This window comes from Rhinatrema bivittatum, chromosome 1 (assembly GCF_901001135.1).
Source record: "Rhinatrema bivittatum chromosome 1, aRhiBiv1.1, whole genome shotgun sequence".
NCBI lineage: Eukaryota > Metazoa > Chordata > Amphibia > Gymnophiona > Rhinatrematidae > Rhinatrema > Rhinatrema bivittatum.
This window is the reverse complement of record NC_042615.1, coordinates 49,999,514-50,017,973: the sequence shown is the minus strand read 5'-3', so window position 1 is coordinate 50,017,973 and position 18,460 is coordinate 49,999,514. Positions and strand designations below refer to the sequence as shown.

The 18,460-nt window shown below is 44.6% G+C and overlaps 1 protein-coding gene across 1 annotated transcript in view; it reads right to left on the bottom strand.

Annotated features, from left to right (window-relative positions):
• The window catches only part of TMEM184C (transmembrane protein 184C), a 69,754-nt gene that overhangs the window by 30,573 nt on the left and 20,721 nt on the right, over positions 1 to 18,460 (bottom strand). The window contains exons 2-4 of the mRNA XM_029603602.1: positions 4,148 to 4,278; positions 4,020 to 4,056; positions 3,038 to 3,243 (exon numbers count right to left, since the gene is read on the bottom strand). Coding sequence (XP_029459462.1) covers positions 3,038 to 3,243; positions 4,020 to 4,056; positions 4,148 to 4,278 — 374 coding nt within the window. The remainder of the gene's footprint in view (positions 1 to 3,037; positions 3,244 to 4,019; positions 4,057 to 4,147; positions 4,279 to 18,460) is intronic.

Below are 18,460 nucleotides of genomic sequence, written 5' to 3'. Positions count from 1 at the left end.
AATATAAGCTCTGTCCATCACCAATTTGCGAAAAATGTAAGGAGACTGATTATTTGCACAGTTTTTGGTCTTGTACACTAATTCACCAATTTTGGGACGCCACAGTGCAGACATGCTCCAACATGCTGCAAGTCCCTCTCCCTCTCGCTCTACCCTTCTGATTGGCCGCTACACATCTATTTCCCAGCCTCTGATCAAATGTTCTAAGGTATACGTGGGACACACAAGGAGGGTCATTAAAACCCGGTTGATGGAGCACAGATTGCGAATTAATAATGGAGTTTTGTCTGCGCCATTGGTTAATCACTGTGCTGAGCACGGTTACAGCTTTGATGATTTAAAATGGACTGTAATCGAACAGGTCACTACGAAGTCTACATGGGACGATTTGATTACAATCCTTAATCGAAGAGAACAGTATTGGATTTTTAAATTAAAAACCGAGACACTTTCAGGTTTGAATGATTTGATTGATTGGTCGTCCCTCCTATGAGCGGCTTCCAGGAAGGAGGAGTTCTTTTGACATCTAGCCATGTGTACAATCACGTGATGGTTGTCCCTTTAAACCAGGGACACTGACAAGGGAGAGCAGGTTCGCCATCTTTTTGAAGATGGAAATGGAGGGAGCAGCGTTTAAACGAGCTCGTTACTGATTTGAAAAGGCTACATTCATTCAAACATTTTGGATATAATTTGAGTGGGCTCTCCTGAAGAAGATTCGTCAAAACTGGGCCTTGTTGGGGCAAGTGCCACTGAAAAAGATCAGTTTTATGGACTTAGAGTGTAACACAAATGCAAGCTAAGTAACTTTCTGTTTTTCAAACGATTGGCGACCTGAATCCCTTGTTTCAACACACAGTGTTTCACGTTGTTGTTCCTAACCATTTTCTTCAAACTATTCAAATGGATTGAGTTAATAACAAGATAGAATATGAAAGTTGGTTAGGCAACATTAATTTTTAATAATACATAATATAAAATATATAAAAAAGGATAAACATATATAAAAAAAAGGGACAAATAAAAATCTTTTGTAAAAATAAAAGTGGTGGAAGGTGGTGCTCATGATTATAACATAAAAATTGAGCTAGACACCAAGGTTTGGTGTTCTGGAAATTATATGAAGCATCATCTAACACTCGATAAATATTTAATAACATTTTATACAAAATTCTAATTTTTATATTTGGGGGACACTGAGGTGTGATTAAAAATTTTCAAAAAACATTTAAAACACATTTTATTCAATGATAATAAGATTTCATTAGTGTGTGGGTTGTTTGGTTGATTTGGTATATGGGTTACCCCCACATTTTGTGGATGGTTAGTGGTAGATTCTAAATTAGTTCTTGACAGAGCCAGCCTCACTGCAAAACAAACAATTCTAGTAAGTTGGATTGGTTCATCTCCCCCCCTCTCCCACAGTCTGGGAAACAAAGATGATAGAATTGCTTACTATGGAAGTCATGTCTGCTAAATCCTTCTCTTGCAAACAAAAAAAAAAACCCCAAAAGGCGTTATTCGGTCCCCTTAGCAGCCCTTCCTAAATTTATACCACCACAGCCCAAAACTCGTTTCCCAACTTTAACTACACACTATGGGCTCCCACATTCCTGGGCCTCGACAATCCCTGTCTCCAGCACGCCCCATCTAAAAAAGCCTCTTTTATCCAACTCTACCAAGGGCATTTATAGGCTTCACTTAGCCTGCTCTTAATTGGTTCATCCTTTAATTGCTTATCTTGGGCGTTAAAGCCATTTTGCACCTGGTTCTGGGAAAGGGGATAGATAGGGAGTGCTATCTGGTTAGTCACTTCAGGATTAAACTTCTGTATAATTGTTCACAACATTGTAATGTATTGTTATCTATGCAAAAACTTCAATAAAAATGAGAAAAAAACCCAACAAAACTTGACTAAAGTCGTGTGGTTGCTGGAATTTTCCCCCGTTTTGATGCATAAAAATAAAAGTCAAATAAATTGTATGCGAAACCTTTTTACTGGACTAATATACATTTTTGAGAGCTACGCTACCATCATCTACTCAATACAGAATGAGTTCAACTTGTCTGATAACCTTTATATCTACTGTTATTCTAATGGTTTCCTAAGTGCTCTGAATTTCAATGCTCATTTTTAACGCCTTGATTAAAATTATTTTTAACTTCTGATGCAGTAAGCTGAATGCTATACAAATGCATCAGGAGTTTAAAAAGCACATGGAGTGTAAAATGTGTGTACGGCACAGGTCAAACACACATTTTAACTCAGGAAGAGGGGAGCACCCTGATAAGTATAAAAACTTATCCAGTTAAATAGCTGCTTATCTGGATAAGTGGCGGCTGCTGCCACTTAGCTGGGTAAATATGGATTTATTTGGATAAGTGGTGGCAATTAGCCCGATTTCTATATTATTTTTTTTTTACTTTTTGGAGGGTTTAAATGCGAGTGTAGTAGCGCTGGAAACTTAACTCTATCTCTGACCGTGGTTTAAGTTTTCAACAATAAGACAGACAGTGTTTGGCCAGTGCACCTCTCTGCATCGGGAAGTACTGCTTAATGCTCTTATTTGCAAGGGATTTCTATGTGGGGATGCTAAGCAGCACTGCCATTTTGCAATACACATTTTCTGCATGCGAAATTCCTTGCTTGCATCGGTAGTTAAAGTCTTGTGCTCAGAAAATGTGTTGCATCTTTCTGCATCGGCCCCTGAAATGGCGGAGTTTCATGCCGAGCAGAATGCAGCCATCAACTCGGCTTTGCTTTCTGCTCAGTGAACCTTTCGGTCTCCCACTCGGTTCTCAATGCTGCTCAATTCTCTAAAGAACGAACAAAATCCTTAAAGACCCCAATACCCCATATTGCTTATGATGCTGCATTCAGCAGACTCCACTTCAAATCTGGGCTCAAGCACTCAAACTATATACAATACAGATCCGTGCTGGAGAACCTTAACTGTTATAGAAAACATCAAATAAATGCATTAAAGAGCTGCAACAGGAACAAGTCCAAATGTCAGTACTCTGGGGTCTAACTTACTCTCCCATAGCCCATGGTGGACAGCAGCACAGAGGAGGCAGATGCTTCTGCTGATCTTTGGCCTCTAGGATTATAACCAGGTTTGGACATCGGTTGGTCAGATAGTTGGAAAGAAACACCATGAAGTTGTAGATTACGTACGCTTCGTAGCATTCTCTACAGGTATCCACATAAATTGCAATGCTGGGGTATTTCAAGGCTATCCACTGGCAAAAAAAAAAAAAAAAAAGAGAGACAGTAAAGTAAGCAAAAACAAAGTCAGGCATTTTTCTAAATTTTTGAGAATCTCCTTTAAAATAGGGCAATTTTCATACCAGCCACGCTGCTGCAAAGTCTGTGGGTCAGCTGCATCGACTTTCAAAGGAAAGCAGGTGCAAACCTTTACTCTGAAAATCGCCTAAGGAAAAAAAAAAAAAAATACCCGTGGAGATTTGCACCCGCTTTTCCTGTGGGTGCTTTTGTCCCACCAAACTCCGCCCTGGGAACATTTGCTAGCCCTCGCGGCACAGATGTAGTCTCCTCCCTACAGAAGTGGAAGCTTTCTTGATCTCGGCCAGGAAGGCTTACGGCTTCGAACGGAAGAGGTTTTGGGTCAAGCTATCCCTTCCTTCTTTGGGACTTGCCATGTCCCAGAAATGAACACATACACAAAAAAAGCATTCCCTCATGCTCTCTGTGCACTTTACTCTTGTACTGAGTATAAGGAATTCATATGGAAGGTTTTCTTCTGCTGCTACTTTAAAAATGTTCATTTGTGTTTTTGACTAGATCCTAAAAACGGTATAATTTTTCTGGGTCAAAAGAAGGCAGAACAAAAAAGTGATCCAGAGTGCTACAGGTGAGGCTACTAGGCCCCAGCCTTTTCCAGAATGAGCAGGGTTCTCTGCTCCACAGTTAAGTGGGCTGAAAACAACTTAGCCCAACAATTATTTATGGAAGAACCAAAGGAAATTAAAAAAAAAAAAAAAAAAAAGACACTTACGCTGTCTAAACTGTAAATAGGAACCATCCACAGTATCCTGTCAGAAGGATAAAGAAGAAGAATTGAAGCATCTTTTCAAGCAGCAGAATCACTTTTAGCACAATGCCGCAAGGCAGGAGAGTCATTACCGGATTATGGGTTTCTGTAACTCAGGTTGTGTGTAATGCACCAAATGTTGCAATATTCCCCACAGCGAGATTGGTATGGTCATCAGCACAAATATCCCAGCGATAAACCAAGCCTTGGTGTGCACCCCAACCTGAAAGGAAAAGGGAAAGGTATCAGGTACATGATGTTTCTCAACCACTGTCAGCTCAATGACATATTCTTATGGTGTATCATGTCCTTTGAGTACCAAACAGTTAATCTCATACATGGTTCTAACAGAAGGTGACATTTAAAGCAGATGAGCAGCATAATTTAGCCGTTCTATCGATGTATGAAATTGCAAGATCTGTTTTAAGCTCTTTTAGAGTCTTGTTACTCTAGCATTTATATCAAGTCTTAAATACCAAATTTTCAGATGGATGAACCCAGGTACAGAGTAGTGTGTAGATGCTCAGTGCAGCAGCAATGCCTCAGAGAAAACATTGTAAGGGGGCTTTGAGAGGGTTTCCTATGGAGACAGACCAGCTGGCAGTGATGAAGAAACAAAAAAGATAATAACAGCATAAAAACAACTGATCAGATCTGTAGAAATAGCCAAGACTGTTGAAATGCTTAAAATCTATGCTAAAGGTTAACCAGTATGTTAAAGGTCAACATTAAGTTACGCTTCTACCTTTTAGGCCCAACTTATAAGAGTGCAGTTATATTAGCATATTTTAGATAAAATTATAATGCCAAGCAGCTGAAAAGTGATAAGCAAACAAACATTGGTATGTATGTGTAACTTTAGGCATAGTGACACATTTAAGTATAATACCTCAGAAGAGCTGAGCTGGTATTTACTCTACATTGCTTGGTAAGCACTGCTCCTTAAAAGATTTTTCTCTTGCTTGCTCTTCATATAGTGTTTATTAGCACCCCCCTACATCATCCTTCTAGCCTTGGGACAGCAAATGAATTTGTATCTAAATCCAGACATGCCATTTGAAAGAGGGGGTGGTGTTAAGTGGGAAAAAAATAGGAGGGAACCTTTTTTTGTTTTTTAAATACTCTTTTCAGGGAATTTCTATGGATCTTCCTCCATTTTTTCTTTAAGGGAAAAAGTCTCATGTAGGAACCGGGGAACACTTTGGTGTTTATCTGGGTTGTATTGAATTGCTGCTGCTCTGCAGCAGGCATCTCCCTTTTCATTACAAAGTGCTCATTCTGAGTTACTTAAGCTGAAATCTCTCTAATGCAAGTAAAATATTGATATGCTGCTTAAACCCCCCCCCCCCCAAAAACAAAACAAAAAAAAACTTTAGACCTAGCCATCCTTTCATGTCTTTACTCTCACAAAAACAGTCTCCTCCCCCACCTCAATAAGGGGGTGGGATTTAACCAAAAGGTGTATGTATTTGCTAATGTTATGTCCTTAATTCCTGTAAGTTGCCCTCTGCTAGGCAAAACGTTTCATTGCACTAAAGCATCCCATCATGTATAAAGATAATGGATGGGGCTGCCCCAATGGCTTAGCTGCAGTGCTTCTGATTCTCCGGTGGCTCAGGTGCAGAGAGGCAGTGCTCAGTCTCTGGGGAAGGAGGGAATTTGCATGTCGCTCCTCAGTGACACATGCTGACAGGGTAAGAGTACACGTGCACCAAGCTCCAAAAAGAGCTGCAGTTTATGCCAGAGGCGGCGGAGGGTGTGTGGGTGGAGTGGGGAGAAGAAAAGAAGGTAAGGATTAATTTGGCAGAGGAAAAATCCTGAAGCTGGCCAAAGATGCCTTATGGTATTTAAGAAAGGTGCCCTAGCCGGAAGGCCCATACACACCAGTAAGAAGCTGCAGGGAGGACCCAGTTTATCTGGTAATATGGCAGACTATAAATTCTTGTAAAAAAATAAAACAAAGGGAATGGATAATGTAAGCAAATAATGGGTAACAGGAATACAGTTTATTAGGATTTTAGGCTAAGATGTTTTTTCATTTGTAGTGCTGTTAAATCTGTGTGAAATTACAGAACTAAATACATTTAACATTTCCATTAAACCCTTGATTATGCAATTATATTTTTAACCTACGCTTTAAAATTACTTTGATAATTACATTTTACAATTCGTTTAGCAAATATTGTATTCTTAATCCTTTAAGTATAATATAAGTCACTAGAATGCAGAGTTCTCTACAGAGCACACTTTTAAAAAGGAGAAGCTACGCAATGAAAATAAAAGTCTGAATTGAATTTGATTAGATAAAAATAATTTCTGCAGAAAAAAAAACTGAGCTGACAAAACAGCACATCATTTAATAAATTCTATGCCCCAGTCACGTCCTATAATTCTCTAGGCCAGGACCCCAGAAATCCTTCAGATAGGGTCATAAGTGCCTGAAATGGCTGCACTCTTCAGACCCCAGCAGCCATAGTAGTGGAAGTAAGAATGGAGCCTGTGAGCAATAACAGGCCCTACAGAGAGGCCCCACCCTCACGAGTTTGCGGAAACAGGAAGACCTTGCGTGAAGAAGGATCGGGGACGCTGCATGGCTTGTGAGCTTGCATCGGCTCACAGGCCCTGCACGGATTTTCATTAATAACGCTGCTGCTGCCTCTTGCAGATCACCGTTGGGCTTGGGTCCAGCCACGGGGGGGGGGGGGGGGGGGCTAAGTGTGCACAGGCCAGTGTAGACTGCCACGGCTCCTCTTTCCTCATCCACCACTGAACCTACTCAAGAGAAAAAAAACAAAAAACACAAAAACTGTTGCCCTAAAATAGGCCTGCCCTCTTTCCATAGTAATTATTCAGCTTTGCCCAGGGCCCAAAGGAAATTGCCCCTGATCATGGGCAGGGAGATGTCTGGAGGAGGGGTTATTTGAAGGGATCAATGACAGGCAGGGGAGGACTGAGGGTCGGATAAGGTGAGTAGAGAGAGATTGTTTGTGGAAGGAACAGAAGATCAACTGGGGGAGGTGAGAGGAGCTGGAGCTGAGAGGACAATCAGCTGGGGGAGGGGGTGCAACAAAGGTCGATGGGAAGAAAGGGATGGGGGATGAGTGTGAGAGGAAAGGGATAACAGAAGGTCAGCTGGGATGTTATAAGAAGGGCGGCAACTGACATAGGAAGAGGAGGCAGTAAGAGGATGTGGAGTTTGAAAGAGGTGTGTGGGGGGGGGGGGGGGCGGGATCAGTAGGCGTGTGGGGAAGGTAAGGAGGAATGATTTGTTTTGGTCATCCTCCGGGGTCTTGTGAATTTCCAAGTGCTAAAATGGGGTCACACTGGCTAAGGTTTGGGAAGCCCTGTTCTACGCCCACTCGCCGCAATACCATCCATAACTGAGAAATTGTACAAGCCAGCAGACTTGACCCAGCTCTTTTCCTGCGGTGTACTGTAAAAAATGATATGTTTTGGCCTTTTTGTTCCACATTTTCTGTTTTTTCCTACATATGAATTCAGAGGCGGGCTGCGATTCTGTTTTGTTCACCTGACAAGCAGTTTGCATAGTAACTCATGTTCCAGAATATTCCATCAGTAGAAGAGGAAGAGCACAGGAAAAAGTAAAAATGATGCAGAGGTAACCTAGGCAGAAAGCCAAAAGCATGTCAAATCTGGGTGCCGAGGTCATAATTCCAGAGAGTCAGAGGAAGTTCAGACAGTCTGGCGGCTTGCTTGGCCGACATGTCCTCTGTTTCTAAAGAGCCACACAGTATCAGAGGGCTGTGGAATGGCGGTTCTGCTTAGCATCATGGGAAGCTTTTTCCTTGTGGCAAACTTTTATACTTGAAAATACAAAAAAAAAAAAAAAAAAAACCCAAAAAAATCAAACAAAAAACCCCAAAAACCCCACCCTCTCCAAGCACCTAAATTCTTGGCAGATTTATAAAGTTAATGCATGCGGTGGACGATATCTCTATATCTGAATGACACTGCGTGCAAGTTTGGCTCTCCAGAACTACTTGTCTCATAGCAGCCCCAGTTCAAGCCAATCCAAGGCGTGGAAAACTTGACTCTGGGATCAAACCAAGGACCTTCCACGTGGCAGTGCACAGCACTACTGCTCCATCAGGCCAGCCTAGCAGGTCCCTTCTTAAGATGCAGAAGCAGGGGGGGGGGGGGGGCTATCTGGTTTCAAAGCTCACAAATGTCATAAGCTCTCGATAATCCATGTGTTAGTCCAGCAAATCAATCATGACAAAATGGTTCTGAACTTTTAATGACATTTCCAAGCATTTTGGGATAGGAGATCTCATTCTGGACTGAAAAAGCAAATCTACAGCTCTCAAAAGGAGCTCACTTTAAATGTATTTCTCCAAATGTGCTTCTTCATAACATTTCACCATTTCTAGTATATAAAAGGGGAGTAATTTTCAAATGCACTCACACACAAAGATGAAATTATTTCTTACTTTAATTTTCTGTCTTCAGGTCCTACCAGACCAGTCCAGCAGATGGAAGCAGAGGACAAATTTTCATGCTGATGGCATCCTTCCCTATATAATCTGATACATCAGTAGACTTTTTTTTTTTTAAACTGTTTATAAATTTTTTTGGTGTACATGGCACAAAACAGGCTAGCCATACTGGGTCAGACCAAGGGTCTATCAAGCCCAGTATCCCGTTTCTAACAGTGGCCAAGTACCTGGCAGGATCTCAAGGGGTAGATAGATTCCACATTGCTTATCCCAAGAATAATCAGTGGATTTCTGTAACTCTACCTTAATTATTAATGGACTTTTCCTCCAGGAACTTGTCCAAACTTTTTTTTTTTTTTTTAATGCAGCTATACTAATAGCTTTCAGCACATACTCTGGCAACAAACTCCAGAGCTTAATTATGTGATGAGTAAAAAAATATTTTCTCTTAGTTTTAAATGTATTACCTAGTAACTTCATTGTGTCCCCCTTGGTCTTTGTACTTTTTGAAAGAGTAAAACAACTGATTAAAGTTTTCTTGTTACATTCCACTCATTTTATAGACATTATCTTATCTCCCCCTTAGCCATTTCTTCTCCAAGCTGAAGAGTCCTAACCTCTTTAGCCTTTCATAGGGGAACTGTTCCATCCCCTTTATCATCTTTGGTTGCCCTTCTCTGTACTTTTTTTTTTTTTTTTGGAGATGAGGTGACCAGAACTACACACAATACTCAAGATGAGGTTGTACCATGCAGCGATAGAGGCATTAAGATATTCTCCGTTTTATTCTCCATTCCTTTCCTAACAATACCTAAAATATTTGCTTTCTTGGCTGCTGCTGCACAATGAGCAGAAGATTTCAATGTATTTTCAACAATGATCCCTAGATCCTTTTCCTAAGTGGTGACTAGATGTTCATATAGAGAGGAAGACTTCATGATTCCAGTTTACATTATTTGCTTAACTTATAAAACACGATGAACACAAACTGAAAGCACAGACAGCAGCTTCGCCACCGCTTTTCTCTTTTCAAAGAACAATGTCAAGTATAGCTGCAATCTATGACTGAGAAAAGACATCCAAACTGTATAGTCATGTTATCCTGCAACTTCTACAAAAATCTATGGTAAATCCCCCAGATTTTATTATATTTAAATTTTCATTTTTAAGCACAAACTGGAGACACTCAATGTCTACAATATCCCATATCCTCTAAGAAGGATTACGCTTCCAGAATATGGCAATGCTAAAGCGAGCTGCCAGTAATAGCTGGCCAGCTAGGTTTATGTGGCACCAAAGACCCATCCCACATACCCAGGAAATTTCCTGCGAGATCCCCTGCCAGAAGAATTGTACATCCTGGCAGTGCCACCACATATGAATGTATGTACCAGTGTCACCACACCCCCTGGAGCATGCAGTGTCTACAGCCTCGTACAATTTAGAAGAAAAAATCTGTATGATATGTTCTATGCAATTTGATCTACAACTCAGTTTGCTGCATACACAAAGAGCTATGATGAGCTGCTGTCCATGTGTGTGTCTCTATACTTTAGCATCCAGTGCATTCCACTTTTCTATCAAGGACAAAGGGGTTGACTTCCCAAACTTTCCTATTAGAATTCCCCAGTACAGTAATTTCTTTGCATATCGCATCAGGGTCTCCCAGAAAGCCCTCCCTCTCAGTTGATGATCTTTGATGAGCTGAAAGGTCTGTGTCGTTAGAGAGAGCCTGGCTCAGTTGTAAATAACTAGCATGGATGTAGGCTGGGATCAGGTTCTTCACTAAAGGAGGAAAATGATCGATAAGTCCCCTCCTCCCACAACTGTGTTTGACAGAGACCATGGACCCTCCATGAATGAAAAGCTACCAGGAAAACATGACCCGAAATTTAAAAAAAATAAAATAAAAAGGTTTCCATAAATAGGAGCTAGGGGAGAAAGCTTCTCTCCATCCAACCACAAGAAGTCAAGAACCTGACTCCATACCCGAAGTATATGAGCCAGAATGGGATTACACATAGTCACCCTTTGTTGAATTGGGGAGCTGGGAGAAAAAGAGGCAACGATAAATCCACAACATCCACTTGGAGAATGTTCCATCTGTATCCACGATGTGTCAGGACAGCCCAAACAAAGGGGGTTATTTTCCAAGCTGAAAGCGAAAGGCACCATAGCGCATGGTACGATGCTAATTTGGAAAAGGGGGAGGAATTTGGGGCAGGATTTCTGTCCAAGTGGGCTGGCTTCGCAGACTGTGAAGCCGTATTGCAGTTTTAATGCCGGAAATAACTACACCTTTTTCATATGCGTTAAGCTGTGCGATATGGCTATATCGCCCTTTGTGATCTTTTAGCAAGACGCATTTTAGGCTGTTGGAGGGGGGGGGGGGGGGGGGGAAGAGAGAGAATATGGACTCTCTACCTGGGTAACATGATGCTAGGTTGAGAGAACACTGTACAAATCTCATCTTTGTGTGAGTTCCCTCACTCCGAAGGACATCAAATCTTCACAAGAGTGTACTGTTCTGTTTCTACGTCTCACTCTGAATGTCAAAGTGGCCCCTAACCCCTACACTAATACCTAAACTTCACTTCGAGTAACTAGGTGGGCCTCATATAGCAAATGTTGCTTACCTGATGTAACAGGTGTTCTCACAGGACAGCAGGATGTTAGTCCTCACAAATGGGTGACATCGAGGATGGAGCCCACCACGGAAAACTTCTGTCAAAGTTTAAACAGAACTTTGACTGGCCCCTACTGGGCATGCCCAGCAAGGCACCGACCCTGCAGCCAGCAGGGGTCTCCCTCCAGTCTGATTTTCAAAGCTACACGCAGTGCCTAAAAAGTAAAAACAAAACGAACCCAACACCGCAGGGTGGCGGGCGGGTTTCGTGAGGACTAACATCCTGCTGTCCTGTGAGAACACCTGTTACATCAGGTAAGCAACATTTGCTTTCTCACAGGACAAGCAGGATGGTTGTCCTCACAAATGGGTGAGTATCGAGCTGAGGATGTCCCGACTTGCACCAAATGCACCCAACGACGTGCAAGAGGCACAACAACTGGGGTGGAATTTGGTAAGGGCATCCGCACCCTACCGGGAAGGTGGAAGGGTGTTGGTACATCATGTTGGAAAAAGGTTACGCAAGACAGATTGGCCGAAGATGGAGTCCTGTCTTCCAGCTTTGTCCAAACAATAGTGGGCTGCAAAAGTATGGAGAGAACTCCAGGTTGCAGCTTTGCAGATGTCAGGAAGCGGCACCGATTGAAGGTGTGCCACCGAAGTTGCCATGGCCCTCACAGAGTGTGCTGTTACACGGTCTTGAAAAGGAATGCCAGCTTGCTGATAGCAAAAAGAAATGCAGTCCGCCAACCAGGAGGAAAGAGCCTGCTTACCCACAGGTTGTCCTAACTTGTTAGGATGGAAAGAGACAAATAATTGAGTGCTCTTCCTGTGAGAAACTGTATGGTCTAGATAAAAAGCTAGAGCCCGTTTACAGTCTAGGGTATGCAGAGTCTGTTCCCCGGAGTTGGAGTGGGGCCTGGGAAAAAAAGATAGGTAGTATGATGGATTGATTAATATGAAACTCAGAAACTACCTTAGGTAAAAATTTAGGGTGAGTGCGGAGTACCGCCCGGTCCTGCAGGAGTTTAGTGTAAGGCGGATAGGTGACTAAGGCCTGTAACTCACTAACCCTGCGAGCTGAAGTGACAGCTAAAAGGAATAATACCTTCCATGTGAGATACTTTAATTCACAGGAGTGTAGAGGTTCGAAAGGTGGTTTCATTAGCCGACCAAGAACCAGATTAAGGTCCCAAGATGGGGCCGGAGGACGTAAGGGTGGCTTCAGATGGAGCAAGCCTTTAAGAAAGCGTGTTACCAGGGGTTGTACTGAAATAGGGACACCCTGTATGCCTTTATGGAAAGCGGCTACTGCACTGACATGCATCCTAATGGAAGAGGTTTTAAGACCCGATTCCGATAGATGCCATAAATAGTCCAAGAACTTAGAGATTGGACAGGAAAGGGGATCAAGGGACTGGGAAGTGCACCAAGATGTGTACCTTTTCCATTTATACGAATAGGATCTTCTGGTGGAGGGCTTTCGTGAAGCTATCAGGACACGAGAAACCGAATCCGAAAGGTTAAAAGGCTGAAGGACTAACCTTTCAACATCCATGCCGTCAGGGACAAGGCTTGGAGGTTGGGATGGAGGAGGCATCCGTCGTTCTGAGTGAGCAGATGCGGATCCGTTCCCAGAGGGATGTGCCTGCGGATGGAGAGATCCTGAAGAATGGGAAACCACACCTGGCGTGGCCAGTGGGGTGCTATCAGGATCATGGTTCCTCCGTCCTGGCGAAGCTTCACGAGAGTCCTTGACAGAAGAGGAAGTGGAGGGAATGCATAGAGCAGACCTGATGTCCACTTGAGGGAGAAGGCATCCCTCGGCAGAGAGTGGTGGCTCCGAATGAGAGAGCAGTAATTGTCTACTTTGTGGTTCTGAGGGGACGCAAAGAGATCTATGTGGGGAGAACCCCACTTGTGAAATAGAGAGGTCGCTACCAGAGAATCGAGTGACCACTCGTGTGGTTGGAAGACCCGGCTCAGCTGATCTGCCAATACATTGTCTACTCCCGGCAGGTAAGTGGCCCTGAGGTACATGGAGTGGGAGAGGGCTTCTGCCCAAATCTGCGCAGCTTCCTGACACAGAAGGAAAGAGCCTGTGCCTCCCTGCTTGTTTATGTACCACATGGCCACTTGATTGTCTGTCTGGATTAAGATTATCTGATTCGAAAGACGATCTTTGAACGTTCTGAGCGCGTAACGGATTGCTCGAAGTTCCAAAAAATTTATCTGGTGTTCGGCTTCCTCTGGTGACCATAACCCTTGGGTTTGGAAATCGTCCACATGAGCCCCCCAACCGATGTGGGAAGCGTCGGTGGTCAGGATTACTTGTGGATCTGGTAGGAGAAAAGGTAAGCCCTGAAGGAGATTGATTTGAGTCGTCCACCAGGTTAAAGACAGGCGAAGCGCTTGTGTAACTGCGACTATGGAGGACAGGCGCTGAGAAGCTTGAATCCATTGGTGTCGCAGAGTCCATTGTGTTACTCTCATGGCTAGTCGGGTCATGGGAGTGACTTGAACTGAGGATGCCATGTGTCCTAGGAGAATGAGGAATTGGCGAGCCGTGGCCGTGTCCTGAGACTGGAGCTGGCGAGCTAGGGACATGAGAGTTTGGACCCGCTGCAGCGGAAGGTAAGCCTTTGCCTGTAAGGTGTCCAAGTCTGCCCCAATGAAAGATAAGGTTTGAGATGGGACTAAGCAAGATTTCTCGTAATTGACAAGAAACCCTAAGGAAAGGAGTGTGTTGATTGTCAATTTTAGGGAGGAGTGGGCAATCTGAGGGGTGGAGGCCCTGATTAGCCAATCATCCAGATAGTGGTAGACTTGGACACCTTCCTTCCTGAGGAATGCTGCTACCACTACGAGGCATTTGGTGAAGACTCGTGGAGCAGATGCCAGACCGAAAGGTAGTACTCGGTATTGATAATGGTCGCGGCCTACCAGAAACCGCAGATACTTGCGATTTTTATCCCAATGTGGGTATAAGCATCCTTTAGGTCGAGGGAGCACAGCCAATCCCCCCTTTGCAGCAGAGGGAGTAGCGCACCCAGGGTTACCATCTTGAACTTTTCTTTTTGAAGGTACTTGTTGAGGGCCCGAAGGTCCAAAATGGGACGTAGCCCCCCTGACTTCTTTGGAATTAGGAAGTACCTGGAGTAGAATCCCTTGCCTCGTTGAGAGGGAGGGACGGGTTCTATAGCATTTGATTGCAAAAGAAGGGATACTTCCTGTTGTAATTGAGTCAAGTGGCTGGATAGACTCCATGCTTGAAGAGGTGGGGAGTCTGCCGGAAGAGTTATGAAGTTGAGGTGGTAACCCTGTGTGATAATTGCCAGCACCCACTGATCTGAGGTAATCTGTATCCAATGCTGTAAAAAGTGGCACAGACGACCCCCCACAGGGATGTCGGGAAGTGGGATGTGGCATGTGCTCCGTACCGGGAAGTCAAAGGCCTGCCGCAGGCCCAGGAGGTGGGGCCACAGCAGGTCTTTGTTTTCGAGGTTGGCGTGGCTGAGGTCTAGTGGAGGATCGAGCCGGACGAGGCCTAGCCGACGGAGGATAATAACGACGTGGCCGAAAGAAAGACTTTTTAGAGTCCTTCTTAGGTGGTGGTTTGGAGGATACCTCAGATGGAACAGACGAAAGTTGCTTCAACGTCTCGTGGTGATCCTTCAATTCTGCCACAATTTGTTGAATCTGTTCTCCAAACAGATTGTCCCCTAAGCAGGGTAAATCGGCTAGACGATCCTGGACCTCTGGGTGAAAGTTAGATGACTTTAACCAAGCCCAACGTCTGGCTGAGATGGCAGTAGCTGAGACTTTTGTGGAAGCATCGAAGATATCGTAGGCCGTTCTGATCTCGTGCTTCCCAGCCTCAAATCCTTTGTGAAGAAGGGCTTGAAGCTGTGGCTGGTATTGGTCCGGTAACGTGTCAGCGTAGTCCTGCATCTGTTTAAGGATGGCTCTGTTGTATTGAGTCATGTAAAGTTGGTATGAAGCTATGCGAGATATCAACATGGCCCCATGATACACTTTCCGTCCCACACTATCTAGGAATTTGTTGTCCTTGATAGGGGGAGTGGAAGAGTGTGGTTTTAGGCGCTTGGCCTTCTTTTGTGCAGACTCAACTACAACAGAGCGATGATCCAGTTGAGGCTTCTGAAATCCTGGTGCTGACTGAACAAGGTATGTGGAGTCAGCTTTCTTATTAACTGGTGACACAGATGAAGGAGATTCCCAGTTTTTCTTTAAAAGATCCAGAAATACCTGGTGAATGGGGATGGAAGCGATGATTTTTGGGGCATCCAGAAATTGGAGCAGTTCCATCATTTGGTGCCTGTCATCGGTCTCAGATTGCAACTGAAAAGGTACAATTTCTGACATCTCCTTTACAAAATTAATAAAGGAGAGATCTTCAGGAGGAGATCGTTTTCTACTCTCTGTAGGAGATGGTGGGGATGGCAAATCTGTATCAGAAGATGTATCATCACCCCAGGTATCATAAGGATCATGTGGGGCTTGCAGACCTGAAGGACCTGGTTGAGGATCCAAAGGCATCGATGGAAATCTGGATGGAATCGGTGCTGCAAGCGGAACTGTAAACGGCATCGAGGGCTTCGGGGCTGCCGATGGAATCGGTGCCGGTCTTGGAATCGATGGAGCCGAGGGATAAATCGGTGGAGAGGTATGCGAAGGCACCGATGGGACTACTCCGGACGGGGGAATCCAGAACGGTGTTTCTCCTGCCGATGAGAATCCTGCCGGAGACGATGGTGTAGTCGGTGCTACTGGAATCACCGATGGAAGGGCCCGCATGAGTGCCTCCATACGATTCAGTAGCGGTGCCAGCGCTTCCACTAGAGGCTCGGTGGTCGGTTCCCTCCTCGGTGGCGGAGTCGGTGCCGAGGTCGGTGCCTGAGGCGGTGCCAGAATCGGTGCCGGAGACGGTGCCGGTGGAGGCTGGAACCTTTGCATCGCTTTCTCGATGGCCTCCTGGACCAGCTGGTCCAGTTCTGCCCGGAGACCAGGGGTAACGATACCCGGCTCGACGGGAGAGGGAGGCTGAGGCAGAGCCGGAGGGACCACCGTAACCGGTGGGATCACGGCTCCCACACCCCGAGAGGGTGAGTGTTTCCTCGATGCCTGCGAACGAGACGTGGACGGTGCCAGGTCTGACCGAGGCTTTTTTTGTCGGTGGCTCGGCCTGTTCAGAGGTCGATGGCTGTGGATCCTCGACAGGCCGAGACTTGTGCCGCCGATGGCGATGCTTGTCCTTCCGATCTCCTCGCCCATCCGGGGAGGGGACAGGAGTTGACGGCCGAGAAGTCATCAGTGGTGGACGGTCACCGGAGGGTTGACGGTGGTGGTGCAACTTCGACGGTGCCGGTTCCGATGACGTCGATGCTATGGATGGTGTTGGGGTGGGTGCATGGAAGAGGAGCCCCATCTTCTCCATCCTGGCTTTACGACCCTTAGGTGTGATTAGGGCACATTTAGTGCAAGTCAGGACATCATGCTCACTTCCCAAACACAGAACACAGACCCTATGGGGGTCTGTGATGGACATAGTCCGGGTGCAATCCGGACAACGACGGAACCCCGTCGCCATGGCCTAGGGCCAAATTTAGCCGCGGGATCGGTAAGTGCCAACAGGCCTCAAGGGCCAAAATCGACGGCAGTCGATGAAAATCGGCAAAAAACTTACCGGATTCCGCGAAGGTGACAAAAATTTGTCGAAGGGAGACCCCTGAGGGGCAAATTTTCTTCGGAAAGAAAAAACCGAATTCCTGTCAGGAACGTGGTAAGAGAGCTCCTTTCACCGCGTGGCAGCTGCTGCGTGGAAAAAAGAAGACTGGAGGGAGACCCCTGCTGGCTGCAGGGTCGGTGCCTTGCTGGGCATGCCCAGTAGGGGCCAGTCAAAGTTCTGTTTAAACTTTGACAGAAGTTTTCCGTGGTGGGCTCCATCCTCGATGTCACCCATTTGTGAGGACAACCATCCTGCTTGTCCTGTGAGAAACAGGTATAAATACCTAACTACTATAAGGGCCTTATAGTTAGTCTCTCTCTCTCCCAGTGGTTGTAGGTAGGAATTGCAATAACTGTGGCACTTACCGCAAAGTGTGAAAAAGTTATCGCACTATGCAGTAATACCTCTGTGAAGCGCTAGGATAGCCTATTTATCGTAAAGTGCACTATTACCATAAAACATGTCTCTTTTCCTATCGCATGCGATAGTTTGATGAATCCTGGCCCAAGATTTTAAACAATTTAAATGAGCTGCCCAAAAGTAAATTTTAAGATTTGGCAAAAAGATACCCCTCCTTGCTTTTTTGGGAGCCAGAGCTGAATAAGATGTAAACACACTTGCTTTTGATGCCAAACAAAATTTAGATATTGAACTCTGCAATTCATCAACTACTCGAGATGGGATGTTACAAGGCATGTGCTGAAATAAGTATAATAATTTAAGCAAGATAAACTTTTTGAAAATAAGTATTTGTCCAGTCCATGAAATAGGCAAGTCAATTCATTTCTACATGACATGCCTACATTTTACTACAATGGTATCAAAACTTTTAGAAAAAAGGTTTTTAAAATCTTTCAAGATATACAAATCCATCGTAAATTACCTTAAAATCTCACAGGCTATCAGAGATAGGGACTCTTTGGCCAAGTGGAAAATGCTCGAATTTATCTAAATTATTTTGTTTCCCAACAACTTTCCATATTGTGCTAGTACCCACAAAAGTGCTGGACCTGAAGTACATGGATTAGCCAAATATACCAGGACACCATCAGCATAGAGAGAAATTTTGTCTGCCCGCCCAACTGGAAGCCAATTGCTGGGTCTGGTCTTACAGCCTCTGCCAATGGCTTGATCACCAAATTGAATAGTAAAAGGGAGAGTGGACATCCCTGTCACATATCTCAGATATAAGGAAGGCAAATGGCGCAAGACCCCTTGCACTACTACACTGTCTGATTATAAAAACACTCTCCACCTCTACAGGAGCGCCACCCTTCGGACAAAAAGATTTCTACGCCAACAGAATTCACGACCTCCAATTCGATGCCAGGGCCTTGTTTCCCAACTCACAAAAACCTCCACCCCGGCTATCCCAGACGAGCAAGCACAAATCAAGGCCAACGAGCTCACACTCTTCTTTCAAAATAAAATCTCAAACACACTAGCACTCCTCCCCACCATCATAACTTCCCCTCCCCTAACTCCTAACACCACTCCTCACACTGGAACCATCCTTGACACCGATCTCACTTCCTCCCTGGAGGTTGAGTCCCTACTTAAGAAACTTAAACCA